The following is a 25,729-nucleotide window of genomic DNA, read 5'->3' on the forward strand; positions in this document are numbered from 1 at the left end:
AAGGCTACATAGAAAGCAAGTGGAAAAACCAGGACCCTGTCCAGTGCTGTCTCTGCTATTCTACTTCCATCCCCTTCCCCCAAAAAAACTTAATTGCAAAGAGTACCTTAATATGACCAAAACCCATTTTTCTATTCATTTATTAAGACATTGTAGGTGCTTATTATAAACAGAACATTTGTATAAAACAGCACAAGGGCTAGCCTGTAGTAGATACCACATAAATACTTATTCTCTTTTCCCCTTCGCTGCTGGGGGACATACAAAGTTTAGATAAGATACAGTCCCTTCCCTCAAGTACATTACAGTAAGGTAGGGGAAATTGACACATACACACACAAAAAATTATTTCTAGGTTCAAACCCTACCTTTGGGTGACCATGGGCAAGATCCTTTTTGCACCTCAAGCAACTCAAACTATAAGTGATAGAATATGAATTGGTAGTTTTCAGCTCATTCCTTATGAGATAGGGGATGTCAGGATTACCACCCCCATTTTGCATATTATGAAATGAAGGCTTGGAAAAATAAAATGGCTTTCTCTGTTATCCAGATAATTCAGGGTGTTCTTGCTCAGTCATGTCTGACTCTTTGTGACTCCATTTGGGGTTTTCTTGGGAAAGATACTGGAGTGTTTACCATTTGCTTCTCCAGCTCGTTTTACAGATGAGGCAAATAGGGTTAAGTGTCTTGCCCAGAGTCAAACAGCTAGTAAATATCTGAGGCCACATTTGAACTCAGGAAGATGAATCCTCCCGATTCCAGGCCTGGCCCTCTATCCACTTCACCACCTAACTGCCCTAATTCAGGGTAGGACCTAGAATTTGAACCCAGGTCTTTCAGAATCTGAGTTAAAACCAACAAGAAAAATGGTCATCTAGACATCCAGTAGAAAGGGAGAACCTGCTTCCCAGGAGACAAGACCATTCCATTTCGGGATGGTCCTCAAAGAGGCCTCTAGATTCAAGGTCTGGCACTCTTTCCCTTGTTCCACCTCTCCATGGTCTATTACTGTCACAGCTCCACTTTTCCATAATAACCTCACTAGACTATATGCTCCTCGAGGGCAGGCAGTCACAATCTTCTACCTTTGTGTCCCTCCCTCCTCCCCTTCTTGGGGTTGCAGAGTGCTGGGCACCAAGCTGATTCTGAGGAAACATCTGCTGACATGAAACACACAGGGAGAAGGCAGGACACTTAAAAGCAATAGTATTTGGAAACTCCGTGTCGGCACGAATACAGATGGGATGCTTTTCTGCCCTTAGATCTCTGTAACCACAATGCAAGCCAGGTCGGGGAGCCTACGAAGCAGGCCCTTTGAGCCCTGGATTCCCTCCCCTGGCTATCCAGGAGAGCATCTGTCCACCTTCCCTTTGCCACCCAACTAGGCTGCTGCACACAAAGCCCAATCGCTGCGCTCGGCACTTCACTCCTCCTGTCTGGCCCCCCGGGGTCCCCAGAAGCCTGGGGTTGGGAAGGCGGGGAGGGACAGGCTCTAGGCATCGAGTGGCCGGTCTCATCGAACCGGAGCCGGAGGCCGAGGGCAGGAGAGGAAGGGAGAAGTGGAAAAGGGAGGGAGGAGGGGGGAGGAGGTAAGGGGAGGGAGGAGGAGGAGGCGGAGTAGGGACTGGAGGGAGTGGGGGGAAGAGGCCTCGCTCCGAGGAGGGAGCAATTGAATTTCAAACACAAACAACTGCATGAGCGCTCTCCCACCTCCCGGGAGCTAAGGACCCCCAATCGGCGGCCCGCACCCCTTTGCTGGAGGCGGAGAAGGAGGAGAAGGCGCGGGGAGCTGAGCCTCGGGACCCGGGGCCGGGGGGTGGGCGCCTGTTTCAGGGCAGGGGGGATTGCACGAGGAAGAGGGGGGGCCCGAGAGGCGCCTCCTCCTGTCCCCCATTCGCGGTAGCAGAGTCAAACTTCAGCTCTCTCCTTTCCCGGGCCCCCCTCCCGCTCCAGAATTGAGTTTGGGGGAGCCACCGGAACCCCCAAGATGTCCCGCTCCAACAGGCAGAAGGAATACAAATGCGGAGACCTGGTATTCGCCAAAATGAAGGGATACCCTCACTGGCCGGCCCGGGTAAGGAAGGAAAGGGATGTGCGGAGCCGCTGGGGCCGGGGCCGGGGCCGGGGCTGGGGCCGGGCCGGGCCGGGCCGAGCCGAGCCGAGCCGAGCCGAGCTGGGGGAGCAGATGGGTCCGGGAGGGGAGTGCGTGGTTGGGGCGGGGGGGAGGCGGGGAGGGAGGGATAGGCCACGCTTATGCCCCAGCCGCCCGGGTTGCATAACGCGGGCACTAGCACATTGCACCCGGAGGGGGTGGGGGCAGGGGACGCCTGGGTCCCCGATTTTGCCCCCTCCCCGCCCCCATCACAGCCGGGTTTTCGGTCTCTCCACCTCCGTGTTATATAATGGTCCGGGCAGCTCGTGGATCGGGGCAGCCAGGCCTCTCTGCTCAGGGACCGGGTAGGACTTGGCGGAGAGGAGAGGGGAGGGCAGAGGAGGAGGCGAGCACCTGGATCGGAAAGGGTGAGGGCCCGATTTAAAGTATATGTATGTAAGGGAGGGGGACGACATGCTGGTCAATTTTATTACCCTTCCGCAAATAGCCAGTGTCCCACTCCCCAGGCCCCATCCTGGTCAATTCTCCCTTGGGGCAGTCTCGCCAGCTTGTCTGCTTCACTTGAGGGGCTGTCTCAGTCCCTCTCCAGAAACTCCTCCCACCCCCGGGGATGAGAGATGTAACCTCCCCTATATCCCTGCTCCCTATAATATCTCAGTTCTGGGGTTCCCCTCCCCAGTTCCCTGTTTCGCTCTTTCTGTTTCACTAACAGCACCACCACGACGGTGACGGGGAGGGAAAAGTGCCTAGACCAGCGTGTACGTTTGCGTGTTGGGCAGTGGGAAAAGAGTTTGCTCCTAAATCCTGAAAAACTTTGGGCTTGGGAGTGTGGGGTGTCTACCTGGCTAGGGAGGTAATTGGAGAGAAAAGCACCCCTTCCCCACCATAAGAAAATTCTTCTAATGAACCAAACCCTAATTTAGGAGCCAATGGAAGGATCTGGGCTGCTCTTGGGACTGGGGGTTCATGGGAGAAGGGAGCTTCTTTGTCGTTGAGGAGGGAGGGGGTGGTTGCTCCTCCCTCCCAGGTGTGTGCATCTCCCGCCACAACCGTCCTAGTCTCGGCCATGTGGTTGATCGCCACAGTGTCCCTCTGCCTGTAGTAGGCCCCTGGGGGAAAGGCTGGGTTGCTCTGTCAATTCTGCCTTGGGCCTTCCCTGCCCGCAGTACCTGTCCAGGTGCTAGGGGGGTAAGGAGGAAGAGGGAAAATCAAACCAATAGCTAACTCTGTTTCTTCAAGTTGTACCCTTAGAACTGTAGTGGAAGTTGGGGGTTGGGAGGAAGAGTAGGAACTCAGATTAAGGAGAGAAGGGGAGGTGGTCGATACAGGAAGGAAGAGGAAGGACAGAGTTGAGGGAGTGAGGACCCCCTACTCCTGATTTTTTTTTAAAGGTTTGGGTTATTAGTCACTTAGAGATAGTAAGGGAGGGGAGCCTGGACGGTATTTAACTTACAAGGTTTCCTTTAGAATAACTATCAGAATGAGGGACCACATGAAATTGGGAAGGGGGACAGTGGGGAAGAACCCTATGGGAGAAGGTCCAATTAGGGGGCAAATGCCAGTTTATTGAAAAAGTGCAAAGGGGAGGGGTTCTTCTATTTGTGTCCCTGGGTGTTATGTGGCTAAGCCCTAAATCCTAAGATGTTTGGAGTAAAGGGAGTTTTATTGTATGTTTGTTAAGTCTGGAGGGTGCCATTTGTGCCAGTGACTGTACCTGCGGGGGGAAAATCTCTTCTTGTGTGTAGGGGTGTCTGAATGTCCAAAAGTGGGGGGCGGGGGGAGAGAGAGAGGTGTGTGTGTGTAGGAGAGACGTCTGTTAAGGGAATCTACTTCATGTGTTTTGGGTCTGGGGAGGGCTGCCTTCCCTTTCTCTGGGTGTATGTGGGGGGAGTTTCTATGTGTGTATGTTTGGGGGGTGTCTTCTTTGGGTGTGGGGAGTCTCAATAACAACAATCATAATAGCTAATTTTTGTTTAAGATTTGTAAAGTATTTTATATACGTGTCTCATTTGGTTTACTCATGTGCCATAACAACCGTTGGAGGTAGGTCCTGTGGTTCTCGTTTTACAAATAAGGAAATTGCAGATGAGAGGTTAAGTGACATGCCCATGGTCACACAGCCTGTAGGTATTATAGGCTGGATTTGAACATAGGTCTCTTGACTCTAAGTCTAGAGATCATTCCACTCCATCACTTGTTCCACCTTGTGGGGGAGGTTAAAATGGGGGGAGGGGAACTCTCCTTGTGTGTGTATGTATGTGGGGAGGGAGAATCTCCTTATGTCTCCTGAGGGGAGGGAGTCTATTCGTGTTCTGTAGTGGTAGTCGAGTCTCTTCATGTAAAGAGGGAGTCTTCTTGTGTTTTGGTGTATCTGCTGGGGGTGGGGGAAGTGTCCTTCTTGTGTGTCTACTGGTAAGGGGGGGAACCCTCCCTGAGTGTGTCTGGTGGTGTCCAGGTAGTTTCATGTGTTTGTCTGCTGCTGGGATGGAGGTGGGGAGTTTCCATGAGTGTGTCTGTTAGAGAGGGGAGCAGAGCGTGTGTGTGTGTGTGTGTGTGTGTGTGTGTGTGTGTGTGTAGAGGTAGGGCATCTGTGTCTGCTAGTAAAGTCTCCCTGTGTATATCTACTGGAAGGGGGGGGCAGAATTATTGTCTGTATCTGTTGTTATGTCTCTGTGTGTGTCTGGTGGGAGGAAGTCTACAATATATATCTGCTGAGGGGAGAGAGATTATGTGTGTACCTGCTTGGTGGTGGGGGGGAGTGCTTCTTATATGTTTCTACTTTGGGGGAGGATCCTACTTCTTGGTATGTCTACTGGGAAAGGAGGAAATCTCTTCTGTTTGTGTGTCTGTCTGTCTAGTAGGGGTCTGAGGGAGTCCTCTTATGGGTGCTTCCAAGGAGAAGAGTCTTGTTGTGTATATGTCTGCTGGGGGTGGGGGAGTCACCTTATGTGTGGGTCTTGGGGGGTGTCCTTGATTTGTGTGTGGGGGAGGTCGGGAGAAATCTTCTTGAGTGTCTAGACAGGGAATCTCCTTGCTGTATGTTCTGGAAAGGGGTATACTTTTTGTATATGTAGGTGGTGTCTCCTTCTGGTTGGTATCTGCTTGGGGGGGGAGTGGAAATCTTGTTTTTTGTATCTGCTGGGGGGAATCTGTGTGTGTGTGTGTGTGTGTGTGTATCTTCTGGGAGGGGGTATGTGGAAATCTTTTGTGTGTCTGCTGGGGGGAGTTTTATTTAATGTGTGTGCTATCTGCTGGGGGGGGTGGGGTGGTAATCTCTTCTTTTGATGTGGATGTCTACGGGAAAGGGGATCTTGTGTGTTCAGTGGGAGGCCAGTGTCCTTATGGCGTGTGTGTGTGTGTGTGTGTGTGTGTGTGTGTGTGTGTCTCTGTCTGTCTGTCTGTCTGATTGCTGGGAGGGGGAGGGAGTATTTCTTGTGTAGAAGGGGAGGAATCTTTGCTCATATGGGGGTGGGGAGATGGAGAGACTCTAGGCCCTGAACTTCCGGGCCCTTTTTATAAACCTGAGCCACACCCTCCTTTTGGCCTTTTGGAGGACTATCCACCAGGCCTTTGATCTCCCTAGAAAAGTCCAGGAGGCCTCAACTCCAAGCCGTCTCCTCAGAGGCTGAAGATGTGTTTCGAATGCTGCGCTCGCGCGCGCGTGCACACACACACACACACACACACTTACTTTATCACTCTTTCATGCTCTTCTCCATCCTGCCCATCTCTCCATGTGGAGAAAGGAAGATCCGAGGCACCAGAATCATTGACACATATGAGCACATGTGTGTGGATAATGTTCACACTTGGACTTTAACCTATCCTTTTGACCCAGCTGGTATCTTGGTCCTGGTGCCAGAGCTGCAGTGGGTCACCACAAGCACCAAATGCAGGACTCCCTGCTCCAACTCCTACTAGGGGACAAAGTCCAGAGGTTAGGCTGGGGGCACCATGAAGGAAGTGGCCTAGGCTGGAAGAGATGCTTGCCTGGGTCCCCTTCTGGATTAGAGGGGAAATCGAAGAGGGCTGAAACCCCAAACATCTGTTCCTATTGGCATACTTTGGGGAGAGGCTAATATCTGATTCCTTTTGACATAAGACTAGATCTTAGGATTAAAGAATGGGGAAACTGGGGTTCAATTTTTCCTTGCTTCTGTTCACCTTAGGCCCAGTTCTGGGGAGGGGATGGGCCAAAACGATTACAGGGTTCCATAATCTAATCCTACTCAGGCCTTAAGCCTGGATCTTCCAGATAGGGTTATGTGGGAGCAAGGAGACCAGGCAGGGCCACTGTTGGCAGATAGGAACCCAGACTCTCCCTCTCTCCTCCCCCATGGGAGCCTGTTCTACCAGTAACCCTTAGTGTCCAGAATCACACCCTTTTCTGACCCTGCTCCCTTTCCACACCCAACTATCCTTCCCCAGTCTTCTGATTTCTAGATAATAAGAATGTTGGAGAAGGCCTAGTACATGGTATCTGGAATATAGTAGGTCCTCAACAGATGCTTGTTGAATGAATGAATATGAATACACTGAATCCTGTTATTTTTACCTGTAAGATGAAGTTTAGACTGGGTGATCATAACGCACTAAATCTAGCTCTAAATCCATTGATTCAGTCATAGGTATGTGATGTGGGAATATCATGGGGAGATGCCTCAAGGAGAGGCATCATGATATAGTGGGAAGAATACTGGACTTTGGCCTGGATCCAAATCCTGTTTCTAACACTAAACGTGTGACCCTGAACCTGTCACTTCCCTTCTTCAAGTCTCAGTTTCCTCATCTGTAAAATGGGGGAGCTAATACTTGCACTCCCTACCTCACAAGGTGGTTGAGAGGAAGTAGATTTGTAATCCTTAAAAGATTATAAAAATGTGAGTCGTTAGTATTATAGGTTTGTCATAAGACTAGAACCCCAAGGGAAATCAGCTCTGATGGGAAGAGAGATTGGTCATTCTTCTTTTTCCTCTCATGAAGCTAAAGCACAGAACCAGAGAGATTTAGAGCTTAGAAGGACTTCAAGGATCATCTAATCCAACCCTATCATTTGACAGATGCTGAAACATCCCAAACAAATGAAGTGACTTGTGCCAGCTCACACAGCAAGTCAGGAGCAAAACTGGGACTAAAGCTGATTCCCTTGCCTTTTCCTAGAGGAGTAGTTCATTACCCCAGGGACATCATAGAGTCATAGACTTTTAGACTCATATAATATAGAAGCTGGACTCAGGAGACCTGGGATTGGCTCCTAGGTCTGACACACCATTGCTCTATGATCAGTCTTTTTACTTCTCAGTGTCTCAGTTTCTTTATCCATAAAATGAGACCAGGCACCAGAGTATAACAGATGGAGGAGAGATTGCCTCGGATCAGGAAGGCCTGGAATCAAGTACTGCCTCTAACACATATTGGCTGTGTGACCCTGGACAAGTCAACCTCTCCTTTGTGCAGGAACTGTCTTTTGCCTCTTTTTGCATCCCTGGTGCTCAGCACAGTGGCCGGCACAACATAGTTGCTTAATAAATGTTGATTGATTGACTGACTGACCTACATTGGTAGAAGGATTTTCCTCATCCAAGAGGGAATTCCCTTTTCCAATAAAATCATAGATCCAATTCCTATCCCTAAAATGGGTAGATAATATATCATTTACCTCACAGGATAATTGTAGGGAAAGTACTTTGCAGACCTTCAAGCACTGTTGTTGGTGTCATTACTGCTAATAAGAAGAGCCGAAGGTACCTCAGAGATCTAATTGACTCTAACCCCTTATTTGGCAGATGAGAAGTGAGAGGGCAGAGCCAAAGTACCTCCTTTTATGTAAAACACCTTCACTGGGGTTGCCTGGAATCCACTTAGTTATGAGAAAGGGAGTACAATTTTCTCAATCCCCAGCAAAGCATGCTTTGACTCAAAATAGCTCCAGGTGTAGTGGGATAGGGCAGGGCTGTGGCCTAGGAGTCCAGATAGTTCCAGATCTTGAGTCTTCTCTAATCTGTGGAAATCCCATAGATCCCCTCAGACACTTACTAGGAGTGTGACCCTGGGAAAGTCACTTGACCCCTTTTGCCTCAGTTTTCTCATTGGTAGAAATCAGCTGGAGAAGGAAATGACAAACCACTCCAGTATCTTTGCCAAGAAAACCCCAAACAGGGTTACAAAGTGTCAGACTTAAATGAAATGACTGAACAACAAAGATCCCCAGAGAAAGAAATGGTGGTGGGTGAGTGGTTAACTATACTACTTAGAGGAGATTAGTACTATTTACCAGTTAATAATCATTATCATCATTAACCTCCTCTGGGATCTCCAATCACTTAATAGCTGCCCTCCTCTTTACCTTTACACTCACAGTCTCCAGCATGGAAACTCAGTGAGTGGGGCGTTTGTGTGTGAAACCTAAATTCTCGGTATGATCACACACACCCAAACATAACATCCTTTCTCTGTCCCCTTCCAAGTTCTCACCCACCCTCCCATATCTACATCCATGGTTTCCTTCTGTCTTTCCTCACCTTCTCTAGTCCCAACTGTCTCCTGCCCCAGATTTTCCGGTTCCTGGGTCAAATTGAACCTAGGCTATTGGGTGTGTCAGTCAGACTGGCAGTGAGCCAGTACCTATTTGGGCTCTGTGTCCCTGGCTCAGCCTTGCCCCAGTCTGGGCTCTCTCAGGGGCATGATTAGTTTTAAGATTTTAGAGATTCCCAAGGGGAGATTTTGTAGGCTCAAGTTGGTCTCCAGGCCAGGGAAGAATTATTTGGAGGTCCTTTCATGCCTAGCCCCCCAAACCATTCAAAATTTCTGAGCACTTATAAATTCATCTTGGAGGCCTCCCTGAGCCTGGACCTGGGAGCCAAATAAATAAGGCAGGGATAGGACTTCATAAAAATCACAGAATGTTACAGCTGGAAGAGTCTTTAAAAATCATTTAGTACACTGTAATCATTGTACAGATGAAGAAACAGGCCCAGAGAGGGAAGGGAGAGAAAGTGGAAGAACCAGGATTCTTTGAACCCTATATCTTATTATATCAACCTTAAATTCAAACAGGGCTTGGGAATATCTTAAGTAAGTACCTGATATGGCCAGCTATAAATAACTCAGTGGCCTCTTACCTTCCCACCCGCACAACCCCAGTGTGTATGTGTTGGGGGGGGTGTTGGAAGTAGCTAGGAGAATATGGGGGACAGGAGACAGGGTCCCTTGCTATTTGCTTGGGCTCCACCCTGACCCATTTAGCTCTGACTCATCTACTCTGAGTCACCCCCTGGGGTTGAAGTCAGTGCTTGAGATTCAGGTCCTTTGGGAGGAGGAATATATATGTGTGTGCCTGCATGCGCATGTTCACAAGCATATGTGTGTATTTTAGGGGAGAGAGACCCTGGACTCCAGATCTCCCACTCATTGGAAGAGCACCCTTGATTCTGAATGAGAGGAAATATTCTTTTGCAGCATGAAGAACAGAGATCAGACTGCAGAGAGGACTTTTTCCCCTTTTGAGTGGCAAGGAAGACTTGTAGGATCCTAGAAGTTAGAGGTAGAAAGGGACCTTAGAGATGGAGTCCAACTCTCATTTTACAGATAAGGAAACTGAGCACAACAGAGGGGTTAAACAACTTTCTCAAAGTCACGTGGTTACTGGCAGAACCAAGCTACTAGATCAGTTCCTTTGGACTTTCAATCTTGTTCTCTTTCCTTTCTTTGAATCCCTAGCACCTTCAACACAGTGACTGACACATAGTGAGCCCTTAATAAATTCTTATTGACTGCCACACTGCTTACCTCCCTACCCTCCATGGACCAGGGTGAGAGATGGAGATGTTAGTCTTTTGGGAGATCCAGAAGTGGGAAAGAGAGTCCTCCTCCACCCCAACACACATACACCAAGAAAGCCCATTCTCTATGGGGGGGCAGGTGAGAGGACAGAATGGTCCCTTTGGCCGTGTGTGTTCTAATCATGCCTAGACATATTAGGAGGGCCCTGGGTGCTCTCTCACCCTCTGGTCCTGTCCTTTCTTTGGATGGAATTTGGGATTATAAGTTTAGTGTCTTGAATCCTTTCTATTTTTAATTTCCATCCTTTGTTTTCCCTCTTTCTCCACCCCCAGGCCTGGGCAACTAGATGCCTGGGTTCTTTGCCATGCTGTGTGGCTTTGGGGAGGGGAGTGGCTGACCCTTTCTAAGCCAGTTTTCCGGTGGGGGTGTGTGCTTGTGCGTGGGCTCCGGTGGAGACTTATGAGGGAGGTGTAAGTTCTTTGAGATCTCTGGAATCTGGTGTAATGGAAGTCTCAGGCCTTTCCCTGGCTCTGACCCATAAGTGGCTGGAGTCATATCGTGGGAGTAACGAGCCGCTGCGTGGGTGCCTGCTTCCTTGGGAGACCCTCCATGTTCCTCGTTTCCTTTCTTTTGGCCTAAGTGAGGCCTGCCTTAATCTTCATCCCCACCCCCAGCCCTGGTTTATAGTTCCTGAAGCTCTACCAAGAAGGAAGGGCTGGGACCCGGGGCTTTTGCTATTATTATTTGTCTCCCTCCTGGGATCTCTAAGCATTGGTGTTTCAGATTTTGCTTCTTGTTGGCCCTTAGGGAGCTTGGGGAGGCGGGGTGGGAAGGCTTGCTGGTAATAGGGCCCAGGTGTCCTGGCAGGGGAACTCTCCCTCCCGCCCCTAGCCAGGTCTGAGGGTTCCAGGCATTGGTCTCGTGCTGTTCTCCATGTTGGGAACCTTGGTGCTCCAGTCTCCCTGCTGTGGTTTGATGGAGAGAACTCAGGTGTACGACTCCAGGCCCAAGACCAGGGGAGTGGGGCGAGAGTTTTGTGTAAAGTGGCCCAGGTTCCCCTCCCCCCGCTTATCCTGAAGGGCCAGTGGGGGAGGGGTGGCCACATTCCTGGTTGCTGAGTGGCCCGGGGGCGGGGCCGGGGCCGGGTTGTCATGGCGACAGGGATTGTGTGTTGGGGAGGGGAGAACCTGCCTTTCCACCCCCCACCCCCACCCTGAGCACACGTGCTTGTGGAGAAGACCACGTTCTCGGGTTCAGGGCTGGGCTGCTTCTTTGCCCCTGGGGGGAGGAGGCAGCTGGGGACCAGGACTTCTGCCCTGGGGAGGAGCTCTGGATGAGCCACATGGGGGGGAGGTTGTGGTTTAAGGAAGCTAGCAGGGTGGGGGTGGGGACAAAACTGAGCTCAAATTAAAAAAAAAAACACAAAAAACCTCTTTCTTTGAGTTTAAAGTATTCTATTTTTTGAGGGGCGCTCTGTTTGCCTTCCTGAGGGATGTCTCCCATCTCTCGGGAGGTTCTTTGTAGGTTTGGGTTGGGTTTTTTTTTTGCCATATATCTCTCTCTTTTTGCTGCCTTTGTCTGTCTGTCTATCTGTCTGTATGTCTTGTCTGTGTTAATCACACCCTAGGTCAGCCATCAGTCCTGTCTCCTCCACCCTGAATCAACCTCTGGGTCCTCAACCAACATGGCTACCCAGCCTCTGTCCGGCGGGAAGCCAAGCTGCTTGTGGTGCTGCAGGGGCTGCTGGGAGGTGTAGTTTCCTGAGCTTTGTAGTCTGCTCTAGATGGCCTAGCCCAGGATCCTGGGAGCCCTTGCAGGGCTTCATGCTCCCTCTGCTATGGGGCCTCCAGCTCCTGCCACCCCTCTAGAGCCCTCCCCTTTCTCCTCTCCCGTTTGTCCACATATTAATCGTCTCACACCTTTCAATAACAACCTTCCAGACCTTGGAGGTTGAGAGTGGGGAGGGGAAAGAGGTATTGTTTCCACGGCTATAGCTAAGCTTTGTTCTTTGCAGAGGGACCTGGCGCAGATGGTTGTTTCCACTGCCCCAAGGAGGTGGAAGGAGGCCTGATGTGGAAGTCAGGAGATATGGGTTTTGGTCTGGGTGCCAACGGTATATATTAGCTGTGTGATTTTGAGCCTCAGTGTCCTCATTTATAAAATCAGGGGATTAGTCCAGATGATCTCTAGCTAGCTAAGGCTCTTCCATGGCTCAAATGATGTGCTTTGTAATTACCTCAGAAGTGACCTCCTCTCCCTCAAGCAGATGTCCCTAAGACTCAGATGAGAGGCTGAGCCATCAGGTTCATGTTCCCTTCTCCTATTTCCCCCCCCACCCCCGCCTCCCCCACTCCTACCTAGATTGATGAAATGCCGGAAGCTGCAGTGAAGTCAACAGCCAACAAGTACCAAGTTTTTTTTTTCGGGACCCATGAGACGTGAGTGAGGTTTGGGGAGGGGAGGGGAAAAGAGGGGGAGGCAAGAGGGGAAGGAGGGACTGGAGAGGTGAAAAGACAAAGGGTGGTAGGGTGGTTAAAAGGGACAGAAGGATGAGGGGGTAGGGAGAAACTGTGAAGAGAAGAGGAAGGAGTGGTATCTGCTTTCCCCTCTGCATGGAGGCAGCCAATAGAATGACCTTGCATTTCCTCCATCTCTCAGAGCATTCTTGGGTCCCAAAGACCTCTTCCCATATGAGGAATCCAAGGAGAAGTTTGGCAAACCCAACAAGAGGAAAGGTTTCAGTGAGGGTCTATGGGAGATCGAAAACAATCCTACTGTGAAGGCCTCTGGCTACCAGGTAAGGCCCACTCCCACACACTCGGGAACCTCCAAGGAGAGGAAATACTCACTTTTCTCAAGTTGTTGCCATGGGGAAGAAAAAAAAAAAACCTACTGATAAACACTTGAGGGACAGACTTGAGGACTTCTGGCAGTGGTATTGGGTGGGGGAAGTGTTAGCAGAAGAGTTGAGGAGGAGATAACGAGAACATGGGGGTGAAACAGCTTATTTAGAAGCTCACATGATGGAGGGTGAGGCACCCGGGCAAGTCTGGGGCTTCATCCACTGGAGTACAGAATCAGAACTCTAAGGAGTCTAGGACTCTGAAGCTTGAGGAAAGGAGGGACAAGAGGTGGGGAGAGAAGAAAGCTGGGGAGTTGGGATTCGGCAGAGGGGCATTTCTGTCTTGGTGAGGAAGGGTGTTACGGTGGCAGTGAAGCAGAATTTATATTCAACTCTTTCTTTATTTTCACCTCTTATATCCAAGCAGTTACCAAGTCCAAAATCACAATAAAATATCTCTGGCATCTGGTCATTCTGGCCTATCCCCACTGCTACCCCAGGCCTTCATCATCATCCATCTGAAATGACATTATTAGCCTCCTAACAGACCTTCCTCCACTCTTCCTTCCATTACAACCTCCTTATTACTGAAAATATTTTGCTTTTTTTTTTTTAATTCATACATGTAATCTTGTTACTCTTATTCACAAACTTTCACTGGCCCCTTCTTGCTAGCAGACTAAAGTTCAGTCTGACCTGGCATTTGAAGTCATCCATCATCGCCGTATAATTTTTTTCTTCAGTATTTTTTGGGTCACCATCTCTATATAATTAATAAACATTTTTAAAGCATCTTCCATATGGCATCGACTATAAGCACCGGGTACACAAAGAAAGGCAAAAGACAGCCCCTGCCCTCAAGGAGCTTACAGTCTAATAGGGGAAAACAACAGATGGCTACCCTGGTCACCTCCTTAAATGGATAATTCTGGAGGAATTTTCCAGTGTCCACCCTCCACCTTCTCCAAACAGGGCAGGGCAGGTGTCAAGGGTGGGGAAGGAGGATTACCTTTGTGCTTCATCTCGTACTCTTATATCTTCTCTTCACTGTTATCAAACTAGATTGCTCCCTTCCCTTTGGACACACTGAGCTTTCCTACCTTTGTTTATCTAAAGTATTCCTAAACCTGTAATGTCTCAGTCCTCTACCTGCTAAAAGCCTACTCCTTCCTTCTAAAGCCCAGCTTAAAAGCTATCCCTTTTCCAGAAGTTTTCCCTAATTCCTTTCTAGGTCTTACCTTCTCTCTCAGACTTCACTGAGCACTTTTGTGGTGGCATTTATCTGGTGCATTTATCATGTTATATTCTGTGTTACAGCACCTAGTCTTTGGGTCTTATCCACCTACTAGAATGTGAGTTCTAGAGCCCAGGGATCTTTAACTTTGTTTCTCTCTCTGTGCTCTAATCTCAGTAGGCATTTAATGAAGGTAAACTCACATCAACAAGAATTAATTAAGCACCTACTTTGTGATGGAGTCTAAGTTCCTTCCCATTAGAGGCTTACATTCTACTGAGGGGGTCCCAAACATATAACGTGTAGAGTGATTAGTAAATAAAAGGTAACAATGTTGAAATGAATGGAGATTGTTTTAAGTGAATCCAATTAATCTGTCCAAGATAAAAATAGAGATTTGAGGAAATAACTCTCATCAAAGAGACTTCCTGGGAGGTATCCCTTGGACTGGAGGGAAAGGAAAAGTTCATCATAGAGAGGGATATGCGACTCCCTTCCCTATTAAACCATCCTGTGTGATGGTTTTTTCGAGGACTTAGAACCATGATCCCCTCAGACAGGGTGGAAGAGGGAAAAGAGAAAAGGAAGCACTAGGGAAAGAGGCACAAATAAGGGGGCCTAAACCATTTCCTGGGACCTACTTATTGTTGTTGTTGCCCCCCCTCCGCCCGCCACCAGCCATCCCAGAAAAAGGGGTGTCCAGAAGATGCCGAGCCGGATCGAGAGGTGTCGGAGGGGGATGGCGAGAAGAAGGGGAACACAGATGGCAGTAGCGATGAGGAAGGAAAACTGGTGATCGATGAACCTTCAAAGGAAAAGAACGAGAAAGGAGCACTGAAGAGGCGAGCAGGGGACTCACTGGAGGTAACACAATCCTTAGGACCAGCTACCTGGGATGGGGAATACTCCATCTCTTCCCCAAAGCGACAAAGAGAGGCAAATTTCAGCCCAGTATAAGGAGAAGCTTCCAAACAGTTAGCACTCTTCTAAAGGATGGGTTGTCTTGAGAGCCAGTGGGCTCCCCTTCATGGGAGTTTTTCAGATGCACACTTGCTTATCGGAGATGGCTATAGAGGGGATTCTTGCTCAGGCAGAGGTTAAGTTATATTATGATATATATGTTATGTTGTAGCTAGCACTGATGTAGCACTTTGAGTTTTGCAGATTGATATAAACCTTAGGTAAGTGTGTGTGCACGTATATATGCATACATACATATGTGGATGTCTATAAATATGTGTGTGTGTGTGTATAAAACTTGATCCTCACAACAACCTTGTGAGGTAGATGCTGTTTGTATCCCCACTTTGCAGATGGGGAAACTGAGGCTGAGGGAGATTAAATTACCATGACACCATGCTGCCTCTTGGGGTTCTTCTACCTCTAAGATTCTGGGAGGTTGGGTAATGGACCTGAACTGAGAGGTAGAAGAAACTGGAGAAGGGAGTGGAAGGGAAGGAGCCCATGTGGGAGCTCAGGAGACCCTGAGCCAGGAGACTTGTATTGGATCCCAGCTCTACAAGCTCCTAGCAAGTCACCTTCTCTGAGCTTCAGTTTCTTCATCTGTAAAATTATAATAATTTGCCTCATGGTGTTGTTAGGAAGATTAAATGAAACAATGTATCTGCAAGCACTCTATATAAGAGGAAAAGCTTTGTAGAAGTATATTATTATTGAAAATCATTATAACTAAGAAGAAGAGGGTGAGACGGGAGTGGTTATGAGTGAGGTTAGTCTGGGGATGAACTGAGGGGGAAGGAGGCCTATGTAAAGATCCCTTTCACCTGATCACTCCCTTTCCAACTCTCCCCTCTGCCCTCTCCTGTTGAATTTAGGATTCCCCCAAAAGACTTAAGGAATCCCAGGACCCGGAGGGGGAGGGGGATGAGAAAGAGGAGCTGGCCCTAGAGGGAGAAAGAGCCCTCCCCACCGAGGGGGAGAAGAACAGTGCCCCCTCGGAGCCAGGCCCTGGCCGGGGTTTGGTTGAAGAGGAAGAGGAGGAGGAGGAAGAAGAAGAAGAGGAAGAAGAAGAAGAGGCTGCCAAGGAGGAAGGCCCTACCCAGGGTGTCAGAGATCACAAGGAGAGGTAAATGAGTGAGAAAGAAGAAAGGACCCACCCTGGTGTAAGAGCCCTCTTAGGATCCTTGCCAGAGATTCATTTGCACACTGACCCTACAAACTGACAACAGGGACTGTTTTATCTAAGGGGTGAGACTTAGCACAGTGTTAATTAGGGTGTGGGTTTTGGAATTAATCACAAATATTTATTGTACAATTAGTATGCGCCAGGTACTGTTCTGGCATAGGAGAAAGGAAAGGATGGAGGACAGTCTACAGGAAAGACTTTCCAAGGCCTGGGATAGTATACATTAGGATGTGGGGATTTGGAGGAGAGGGGAGATTGTCTCTACCCTTGGGCCAGGAAGGAATTTCCTGTGGTCTGCCTCCTGATGTCTGTATGAATGTGGAGGTGGGGAGGAGGATGTATCCTGTTCTGGAAGCAGCTTGTATAAAATATGAGGGAAGAAGTCTCTAGTGAGCTGTAAAGAGAATGGACCCAAAGTAACTCTTCTCTCTTGTTTGTCTTCTTGTCTTCTTCAGCCTGTAGCCGACAATGTTTCCAGAGGAGCCCCCACCCTGTTCCTGCTGCTGTCTGGGTGCTATCGGGGAAACTGGTCATTGCCTGCAAACTGGGAACCCCCCTTCTCCTGCCCCTTGTCCCTGATACCCTGACATCGGCAGCTCTCTCTTTCTCTCTCTTTGAGCACCCCCTCCCCACTCTCCCTTGGGCCCAGCCCACACTGGGTAAGGAAGGAAGGGATCAGGGCCTGGCACCACTGTCTCTCACCACTCTCTCTGACCCTCTTCTACTTGGCAGTGGAATGCCTCTCTCCTCTCCTGAGTCTCAATCCCTTCCCCACTCTCGACCCCTTGCCCCCAACTCTAATTTTGGGAGGACTCAGTTTTGGGCAGGGTGCTAGCTTCCTAGGGCTGTTTTTTCAGTGGGGAGTTGACAGGGGCTTTCCTGAACTGGCTAACTTCCTGACCTTTCCCTCAGCCTTTCCCCACCTCCACCCTCATCCCTGGAAAGACTGGTGAGTTAGGATGTGGGTTTTGGGACAGAAAGGATGGAAGGTGGGCTATAGGAAGGGGGCTGGCCAAAGTATTGGAGGAGGGTGCAGCATTACATGAGGAAAGGGGTTGTCTCTTGAGGGAATAATCTCTGCCCTCTACCCCTGATCTATCATCCCCATGACTTGGGATGATCTGCTGATTCAGGGAAAGTCTGACAACTGAAGTGGGGTTAGGTAGGGGAATAAATGCTTGATGATTGGTCCCCATTCCTGCCTCTGGTACCTTAGAGCATTCTGGGAGTGACAGTTGTTTCATTCATTGTTTCTAAGGTTACTACATTGGGGCATTGAGGGTCTAGCAAGGGGTTAGGCTAGTCCTTTAGTAGGTTCACAGAGAAGGTGGCCCCGGGGAGGGTGTGATTGTATTTGAAAGACTGTCTCCAGTGAGGGGTGAGAGATTGTTCTTCATATTGCTATCTTCCTGCCCTTGGCATCAAAAGTCTCCCTCCCAGGGTCCAACATCTGGGAAGAAGTTGCCCCAGTGAAATGAGGTAGGGAAGCTGGGCATTAGATCCCTCCCCTTCACTCCTTCTAATCCCCACCCCCTGGTGCTTCAGGCCCTCCCTAAAGGAATATTTATCACCAAGGCAAAGAAAAAGTAAAGTGGCATTTTTTAGGAAACATTTTTAATAAAAAAAAATTACAAAAAAAATTTTAAAATATTCCCTAATCCTCCATGCCCCTCTTCTCCTCTCTCCCCCCTACCCCTGTCTGCCCACTTCCTCCTCCCCATCCTCTTGTCTTTCCTGACCCTTACTTCCTCACCGCCTACTGCTGCACCTGGATTTTCTGATTTGCTGGAAATGTAGATGTCTTATTTGGGGTTTAATGACTTTCTTTTTTGTAGCTGGGCTTTGGTTTTTTCCTCCTTGTGTCTCTCTTGTGTTTCTTCCTCTTCCCTTGTGTCTCCTCACCTACCCCCAAGAAATAAACCCATTCCTCTTGCTATTACCACCAGATTCAATTTGTGACCTACAGAGAGAACAAAAAGAGGGAAAAAAGTCCCCTACCCTTCCCCAATTCTCTCTCTCTCTCTTTCTCTCTTTTACATCTGCTCCCCTTCCCAACAACCTCCTCTCTCCCCTCTCCCTGGGCTCTGATGAAAAGTTGCCGACTGTAGCTTTGGAAGTTTAGCTCTAAGAACCGGTAGACAATTTCAGTTCTAGGACAATAAACCTGTTGATTATTATTTGGGGCCCTGGCTGGTTCTGTTTTTTTGGTGGGGAGCATTGGGGAGGAGACTGGGTATGGGTTTTCCCCCTCCCCTTCCCTGCCCCCTGGCTCAGACTATTTGGAACTAGGACCACATGTGTAACAGCTTGGTTGGAGCTTAGAGACAGGGCCATCTTACAGAATTTGAATACTGGGTGCAGTTTAGTAAGTGTAGATTTTACTGCCCTAAACTTTTAAAAAAATAACAAATCTTATGTCCTTTCATAATAACAGTGAGCATTTATATAACATTTTAAGATTTGCGAATTCCTTTACATATGTGATCTCATTGATCCTCACAACAACCCTGTGAGGGAGGTGCAATTATTATCCCCATCTTACAGATGAAGAAACCAAAGCCAGGTAAGTTAAGCAAGTTGCCCAGGGTGATACAGCTCATAAGTGTTCAAACTGCAGTCTTCATGACTCCAGGACTAGCCCTCTATTCATTCTACCACCTAGCTGCCTTTTTATCCAGGTGACATAAGGATTCTCTACTAACTTTGTCCTCAGATGCCTCAGCATGGCATGGATGAGACCCTGAGGTCTCAAGGCTGTGCCAATGGAGCACAAATTCCTCCAAGTCCCACTGAGCTGGCATGGCTTTGAGCATGGCAATGGAACCATACCATGTCAGAACTAGAAGGATCTTCTATATAACCCAACTCTTTCATTTTGCAGCGGAAGAAATGGAGGCCCAGAGGAGGGAAAATACTTCATCTAAAGTCACATGGGGGAGTTTGTGGGAGAGAAAAGACATATACCCAACTCCCAATTCATATGTTTTTCTCATCTGCCCTGCTGTCTATCATCCAAGGACCAACCTGTCTAAGAGAGAGAGTCTCATCTTCAGAACATTGGCCATCCGGGGATGAGTCTTTTTTTGGCCACAGTGATAATGTGAAACTGCTAAGGTTTAGAAGGGTTTTCATTTGCATCAGTGGGAAGGGGCATCTATATTAGGAGAGCTAGCTGGCCCAGTGAAAAGAGTGTAGGACAGAGTGAGGAAGATGAGTTCAAATCCTGTCTCCAGCACTAGCTGTGTGACCCAGTAGCAAGTCACTTAACTGCTGTCTGCCTCAGTTTCCTCTTTTTTAAAATGGGGTAATAATAGCACCTGTGTCCCAGGGTTTTTGTGAGGATCAAATCAGATAATATGTAAATTATATAAATGTTCACTATTAATGTTATTAAACTCATTTTCAAAGTATCAGTATAGGCTACAATGAACACTAAAGGGAGCCTTGAATGGGGAAGAACAAGAGTACGGCCTGCCAGTGGAGGGGTGGGTATGTATAAGGTGGTGTGTGGGGAGGACTCTTGGAATCGTGGGTGTTGGAATGAACCTCAGAGGTCATCTAGCAGACCTATTATAACTGAAATAAATTCTGTCTATAACTTCAGCAAGGGCTCATTCTAGCATATATTTGAAGGCTTCTGGTGATGCGTAACCCACTGCAAAAGCTGCCCATCTCACCTGGGTACAACTCTGATTTGGCAAGGTCTGTAGTCTCACCACCCTGATTTGCACCCACCCCGAACCTCAACAAATAGGAATTTGCCATTGTCCTTAAAATGTGGCATGTGAACCCGAATGTGTTAAGATGTGGTCTGACCAGGGCCAACCATATAGAACAGGATTACTGTCTTCCTCACTCTGGGCACTTCTGTGTAGCCAAAGATTATACCTTACCTCTTCAAAATGTCCATGGATCTGTGATCCCACCAACTTAGGTAATTTCCATAGATACAGATCAGAATCCACCTCAACTTGGATGGTTCTTGTCCATGTTACAGGGATAACTTGGGGTAACCACCTTCTTTTTTGCCATTCAGTCATTTTTCAATTGTGTTCAATTTTGCATAACCCCCTTTGGGGTTTTCTTGCCAAAGATACTGGAGTGGTTTGCCATTTCCTTCTTCAGTTTATTTTACAGATGAGGAAACTGAGGCAAGCAGGGTTAAGTGACTTGCCCAGGGTTACACAGTGAGTGTCTGAGGCTGGATTTGAACTCAGGAAGATGAGTCTTCCTGATTCTAGGCCCAGTACTCTATCCACTGTGCCACCTAGCTGCCCCAACCTACCTTTAAATATCTACACTTTGTACATACCAGTAGTCTTCTGTTATCTTTTGTTCTCTCTATGTGACCAGCTCACCTCCTCTCCTAAACTTACATGTCTTTGAAGATAGCCAGTTTTGTATGTTCGACCGATGCTATTATCTTTTTCATCACAGTCTTGCCCCTCAAAGCCTCCCTTGTGTCAAAAACAAGCCAAAGTGACATCTGATAATGCATACAGTAATCTGTCATAGTTGTCCCCCACCTTTCTGTAGTAAGGGAGGAGGTGTACTTTATCTCATCTCCAGGACTTACACTGGTTTTTTTCCATTACTCAGAATTCAACTTCCTTTTTGCAATCTTTTCATTAACATTGTTATTGTTTCTAATTATTATTATTTATCTCTTGGCTCTGCATCCATTCACACAAATTTCTCTAAATGTTGATATTTGTTGCATCTTACTGCATAATGATATTTTACTATATTTTTACCTTAGTTTTTTCAGCCATCCTTCAGTTGATGGGCATCTACTTTCTTTGCTGCCAAAGACTGCTTCCGTGAATATTTTGCTATATATATGCCTGTGGGTTCTGTCTTTGACTTTCTTGGAGATATGTGCCCAGTAGTTGGATCACTGGGTCAAAGGATATGGAAACAAATCCAAAGCAACTGGACCCCTCTACAACTCCACCAACAGGGTATCTGTATGCCCATTTTCTAGTGCTCTTTCTCTGCCATCTTTTGCCATCTTTGCCAATTTGGAGAGTGTGAGATGAAACCTCAGAGGTCTTTTAACTTATATTTCTCTGTTAGTCATTTGTAGTATTTTTCTTGTGATCACTTATGGTTTACAATTCTTTTGAAAACAGTTCATATCCTTTGACCACATATCTTAAGGGGGATTGTACTTGGTATCTTATATTTTGTATTTGTTGCCAATTCTTTACACGCTTTGGTTATCATATTTCTACATATATTGCAAATAATTTTCCTCTTTACTGTTTCTCCAATTCTGTCTTCATTGATCTTACTGGCCAAAAGCTTTTTAATTTTATGTAGTAAACGTTTTCTGTTTTATTTTTTATGATTTCTGTTGCTTATTTAGTTAAGAATTCTCCCCCAGGCATAGTTGTAACAGGTACCTAATCTTGTTCTTTCATTTTTTTTTAATGGTGTGGGCTTTTATGTTCAAGTCTCATATCTATTTGGGCCTTATTGTGCTACATGGTGTAAAATCTTGGTCTAAGCTTAACTTTAGCCAAACTACTTTACAGTTTTCCCAGAAGTTCTTGTCAAAAAGGACATCCTTTGCCCAATAATTTATTTATCAAACCCTGGGCCACTGTTTTCACTTTTTTCAGTTTTTTGGTTATCTGGTCTGTTCCACTTGTCTGCTTTTCTGTTGCTTAACCAGTATCACATAGTTTTGAGACTTCTGCACTGGAACATAGTTTGAGGTCTGATAATGAAGATATCCTTTGTTAGAGCCTCCTTGCTGCACCATGTGGTGGGTGCAACCCAACTATCAATGGCCCTGTCAGTCCCCAGTAAATGTGATTGTTGGGTTTTAAGGGTCTTTGTGGAGAGGAGCAATTTAGAACTATCGAAAGAAATGCACAATTTTCCAAATGTAATCTGCCATTCTCTTTTATTCAATTCTGGCCTAGGCCCACTGTCTTCCTCCATATGTATATACATGCACAATACATGTATGTACACATGTAAAATGCATGTGTGTGTGCATATATACATGTGCATTTGTGCACTAGATTGGCCATCCAACTGCATTCATAGCCTAGACCAATGGTATCAAACTCAAATAGATTCCTGCAGCACATTCTGACTTAGAAAACCACAAATTAACATTATCTATATTCTATTGTATTTTTGTTTTATTTTGTTAAACATTTTTCCAATTACATTTTATTTTGTTTTTTATTTATTTATTTTTAGTTTTCAACATTTGCTTTTATAAGATTTTGAGTTCTAAATTTTGCCCCCTCTCTCCCTCCTCCCTAAGATGGCATGTAATCTGATATAGGCTATGCATGTATAATCATGTTAAACATATTTCCACATTAGTCATATCATAAAGAAGAATCAGAACCAAAGGAAAAAACCACAAGAAAGGAAAAAAAGAGAGAAAATAGTATGCTTTGATCTGCATTCAGACTCCATAGTTCTCTCTCTGGATGTAGATAGCATTTTCCATCTTTAGTCTTTTGGAATTGTCTTAGATCATTGCATCCAATTATATTTTAATATGGCTCTCCCTGCACTTGGAATTTTGCTGGCTGGGAGTGTGACACCTCTGGCTTAGACAATACGCATTCTTGAACATCTATTTTGTTTTTCCCGTGCCAATTGTTAAGTCAGTCTCTTTTGAGTGGCCTCAGATCTTATTGAGGAAGACTTGTAATATTCTGGGAAAGATCACATTAACTTTTTTGGCCACCTTGTCGCATTGTTGACTCAAAATACACTGACTCAGAGTCTCTGGATTTTTTTCTTCCCACATAGATTGTCATATCTTCATTGTCCTATGCTTGTACAATTGATTTTTTGAACCCCAAGGGTAGGTTCAGAGAATCATAGCTTTAGAAGTGAAAGGAATCTGAGCTCAAATCTGGCCTCAGACACTTACTAGCTGTGTGACCCTGACAAGTCATGTAACCTCTGCGTGCCTCAGTTTCCTCATCTGTAAAACACAGATAATAGTAGCACTTACAGAATTGTTGTGAGGATCCAATGAGGTGATAATTGTAAAGCATTTAGCACAGTGCCTGGCACATAATAAGTGTAATATAAATGTTAACTATTTATTATTATTATTTTTATCTTATCCAACTCCCTCATTTAATGGGTGAGGAAACTCAGACCGAAGGAGGCTGTGAAGTTGCTCAAGACATACAGTAAACTTGATAGGTAGAATCTGAAGCTAATTCTGATGATTCCAGAGCAAGCCAGTGGTCTTTCCATTGTACCATGACCTTTTCATAAATTTTCAATAGCAGCTCAACACTTCTATCCATTAATTCTTTCTGTACCTTTGAATGGTGCTGTGAACCCGGGTTCCAGTTTCGCCTCTGCTCCTTTCTTGTTGCTTCATTAACTCAGATGTAAAAGGGGAGTGTTGGAGTGGGTGACTTCTAAGGCTCTGGGCAGCTCTAAATCCATTGATCCCTGTTCGGTTACTCATTGAGAGCCCCTAGGTTCATTCTGTAATCAATAGAAATAGTGTCAGGTTTGGAATCAGTCAAACTAGGTTCATATGCTAAATTAAAACATAGTTGTAGGCCTTGGAGTCAGACTTGAGTTCTAATCCTGCTTCTGAAATTTATATGATCTTGGGCAAATGACTTAATCTCTTTCCACTTCCATGTCTTCGTTCATCTGTAAAATCTGGATAATGACAGTTGTGTGACTTACCTCACAAGGTTATTGTGAGGAAAGGGCTTCACAGACCTTAAAAGTGTTATATGAGTGAGTTGTTATTACCATCTCCTAACTTATCTTTTCCTTATTGACCATTTTTGTTTTAGTCTTCCCAGTCTGATGATCATTTTTAGTAGAGAAATATTAATACTTCAAAAACCTTGGATTTTACAGGTTTGGGAATCTCCTTAACTAAGGCAGGTCACAACTTGGCTATAACTTAGGAGATAAGTCTTAGTTGCCTGCATCTCAAGTTAAGTGAATTGCCCAAGTCATTTCAACTAGTAGATTTCAGAGGGCAGGATTGGAATCCAGGTCTTCCTGGATTCTATCCAAGGCTAGCGATCTTTTTGCTACACCATGATGTCTTTCTGTTTTAGTAAAGAAATTAGAAGAAAAATTGAGAGTTGAGTAGTTCTCTCTTGTCTCTATTTTTCCATTATCCTTTATGTTTGTTGGATTTGTTGTTGAATCCTGCTACTTAGGATTCATCACTGATCTTACTACCTTCTGATCTTAAGTGGTCTCAACCCTTTCCTTTAAGCTAGTCAATGTGGTATAATGGATACTGGGCTTGGAATCAGGAATCTACCTCAGATACTTACTAGCCGTGTGACTCTGGACAAGTCACTTAACCTCCTTTGTGCCCCAGTTTCCTCATCTATAAAATGAGAGGAGTTGAACTCGATGGCTTCTGAGGTCTCTTCCAGCTCAAAAACTATGATCCTTAAGACTCTACTTAATTTTGTCAGTTTCCTGAGCATCCACACAGGTCTATTTAAACCAATCCTTCTGTGTTTAATTAGAAAGATTTGCTTTTGTGTTTTTAGAATTTTTTTAAACCATTCCAGTCTTGTGGTGTTTACATTCCATATAGAATTTTAGGTCTTGGGATCCTATCTATTTTTTCTCTTAACCCTTTTAAAGTTTCTTCCTCTGTAAAATAATGCAAACCACATGACCTATAAGATCCCTTTCAGCTACAGTCCCAAAATCTAAAGTGTGCCTTAGAGAAAGATTTCCTAAGCCATCATGAAATTTAAAATCAATTCTATTTTGGCAACGAGTCCCTCCTTTTTGGTCAGACTCAGATCTTTATACTGAAGACGGTGGAACAGCAGTCTTAGGGTCAGGAATACCTGGTGAGACAGTAAGCCGCAGAACACTTGCTGCTCTGCATTGATAGTGAGGGTTCCCTAAACCAATGAAATAAAAGATAAACAAACAAAACAAAATGCAAAACAAACCATGGGGGAAGTACCTACTACAGGGAGGTCTTGTGCTAGGTTTGCCATACAAAGATAAAAACAAAACAGTCTTTCTCCTCTAGGTTAAATTCGGGGAGATACAACATGTATACAAAATAATTTGAGGAAAAAGAACCCTAATAATGTGTGTGTGTGTGTGTGCGTGCGCGCGCGCGCGCGTGTGCCCATGCACACGTGTGTTCCCTGAGGTGATAGCACCTTAGCTGATCTTGAAGAAAGATATACGGAGGTTTGAGATAGAACACAGAAATCAGGGAATAGCTCATAATCCAGTTTGTCTGGAATGTAGATATGCATAAGTCTATTCTAATAATAGTACTGTTTAATCATCTCTTTTGTCTATTCTTTTTGAATGAAGTATATCTTTCTGGGTGAGAGGAAGCATGATGTAATGGAGAGCGTGCCGGACCAGGAGTCAGAGAAATCCCCTGGGTTCAAGTCCAGCTTCCAATAGAGGCGATCTGCTTGTTGTATCATGACTGGCATGTCACCCACCCTCTCGGTGCCTAGGCAACTAGCTAAGATGACAAATAAAAGAGTTGCCTGTCTACTTGGCAAGTCCCCACACTGATAATCCATTGTACTGGTGAAATCACAGGTCCAGATCACCAACATTTTTTTAAATTCTTCATAGCTGTATTTC

The 25,729-nt window shown here is 46.2% G+C and overlaps 1 protein-coding gene across 2 annotated transcripts; it reads left to right on the plus strand.

Annotated features, from left to right (window-relative positions):
• Positions 1–1,532: 1,532 nt before the first annotated feature.
• Positions 1,533–18,303, plus strand: HDGF (heparin binding growth factor). 2 transcript variants are annotated; one of them, XM_036756672.1, is made up of 6 exons: positions 1,533–2,077; positions 12,260–12,336; positions 12,557–12,695; positions 14,653–14,838; positions 15,810–16,060; positions 16,576–18,303. In XM_036756672.1, exons 1-6 carry the CDS (start codon positions 1,991–1,993, stop codon positions 16,580–16,582), a joined length of 747 nt encoding a protein of 248 aa, XP_036612567.1. In that variant the 5' UTR covers positions 1,533–1,990; the 3' UTR covers positions 16,583–18,303. The 2 variants fall into 2 exon arrangements, with proteins under 2 accessions (XP_036612567.1, XP_036612569.1); XM_036756674.1 differs by lacking the exon at positions 1,533–2,077 and adding an exon at positions 2,393–2,523.
• The last annotated feature ends 7,426 nt before the right edge of the window (positions 18,304–25,729 follow it).

This window comes from Trichosurus vulpecula, chromosome 4, assembly GCF_011100635.1.
Source record: "Trichosurus vulpecula isolate mTriVul1 chromosome 4, mTriVul1.pri, whole genome shotgun sequence".
NCBI lineage: Eukaryota > Metazoa > Chordata > Mammalia > Diprotodontia > Phalangeridae > Trichosurus > Trichosurus vulpecula.

Bases quoted from the DNA above. Each gene is read 5' to 3' on its own strand.
- HDGF (XM_036756672.1), top strand. From the start codon at position 1,991: ATGTCCCGCTCCAACAGGCAGAAGGAATACAAATGCGGAGACCTGGTA. The intron at 12,337-12,556 runs GTGAGTGAGGTT...TCCATCTCTCAG, and splicing joins TTTTTCGGGACCCATGAGAC to AGCATTCTTGGGTCCCAAAG. The intron at 14,839-15,809 runs GTAACACAATCC...TGTTGAATTTAG, and splicing joins GAGCAGGGGACTCACTGGAG to GATTCCCCCAAAAGACTTAA.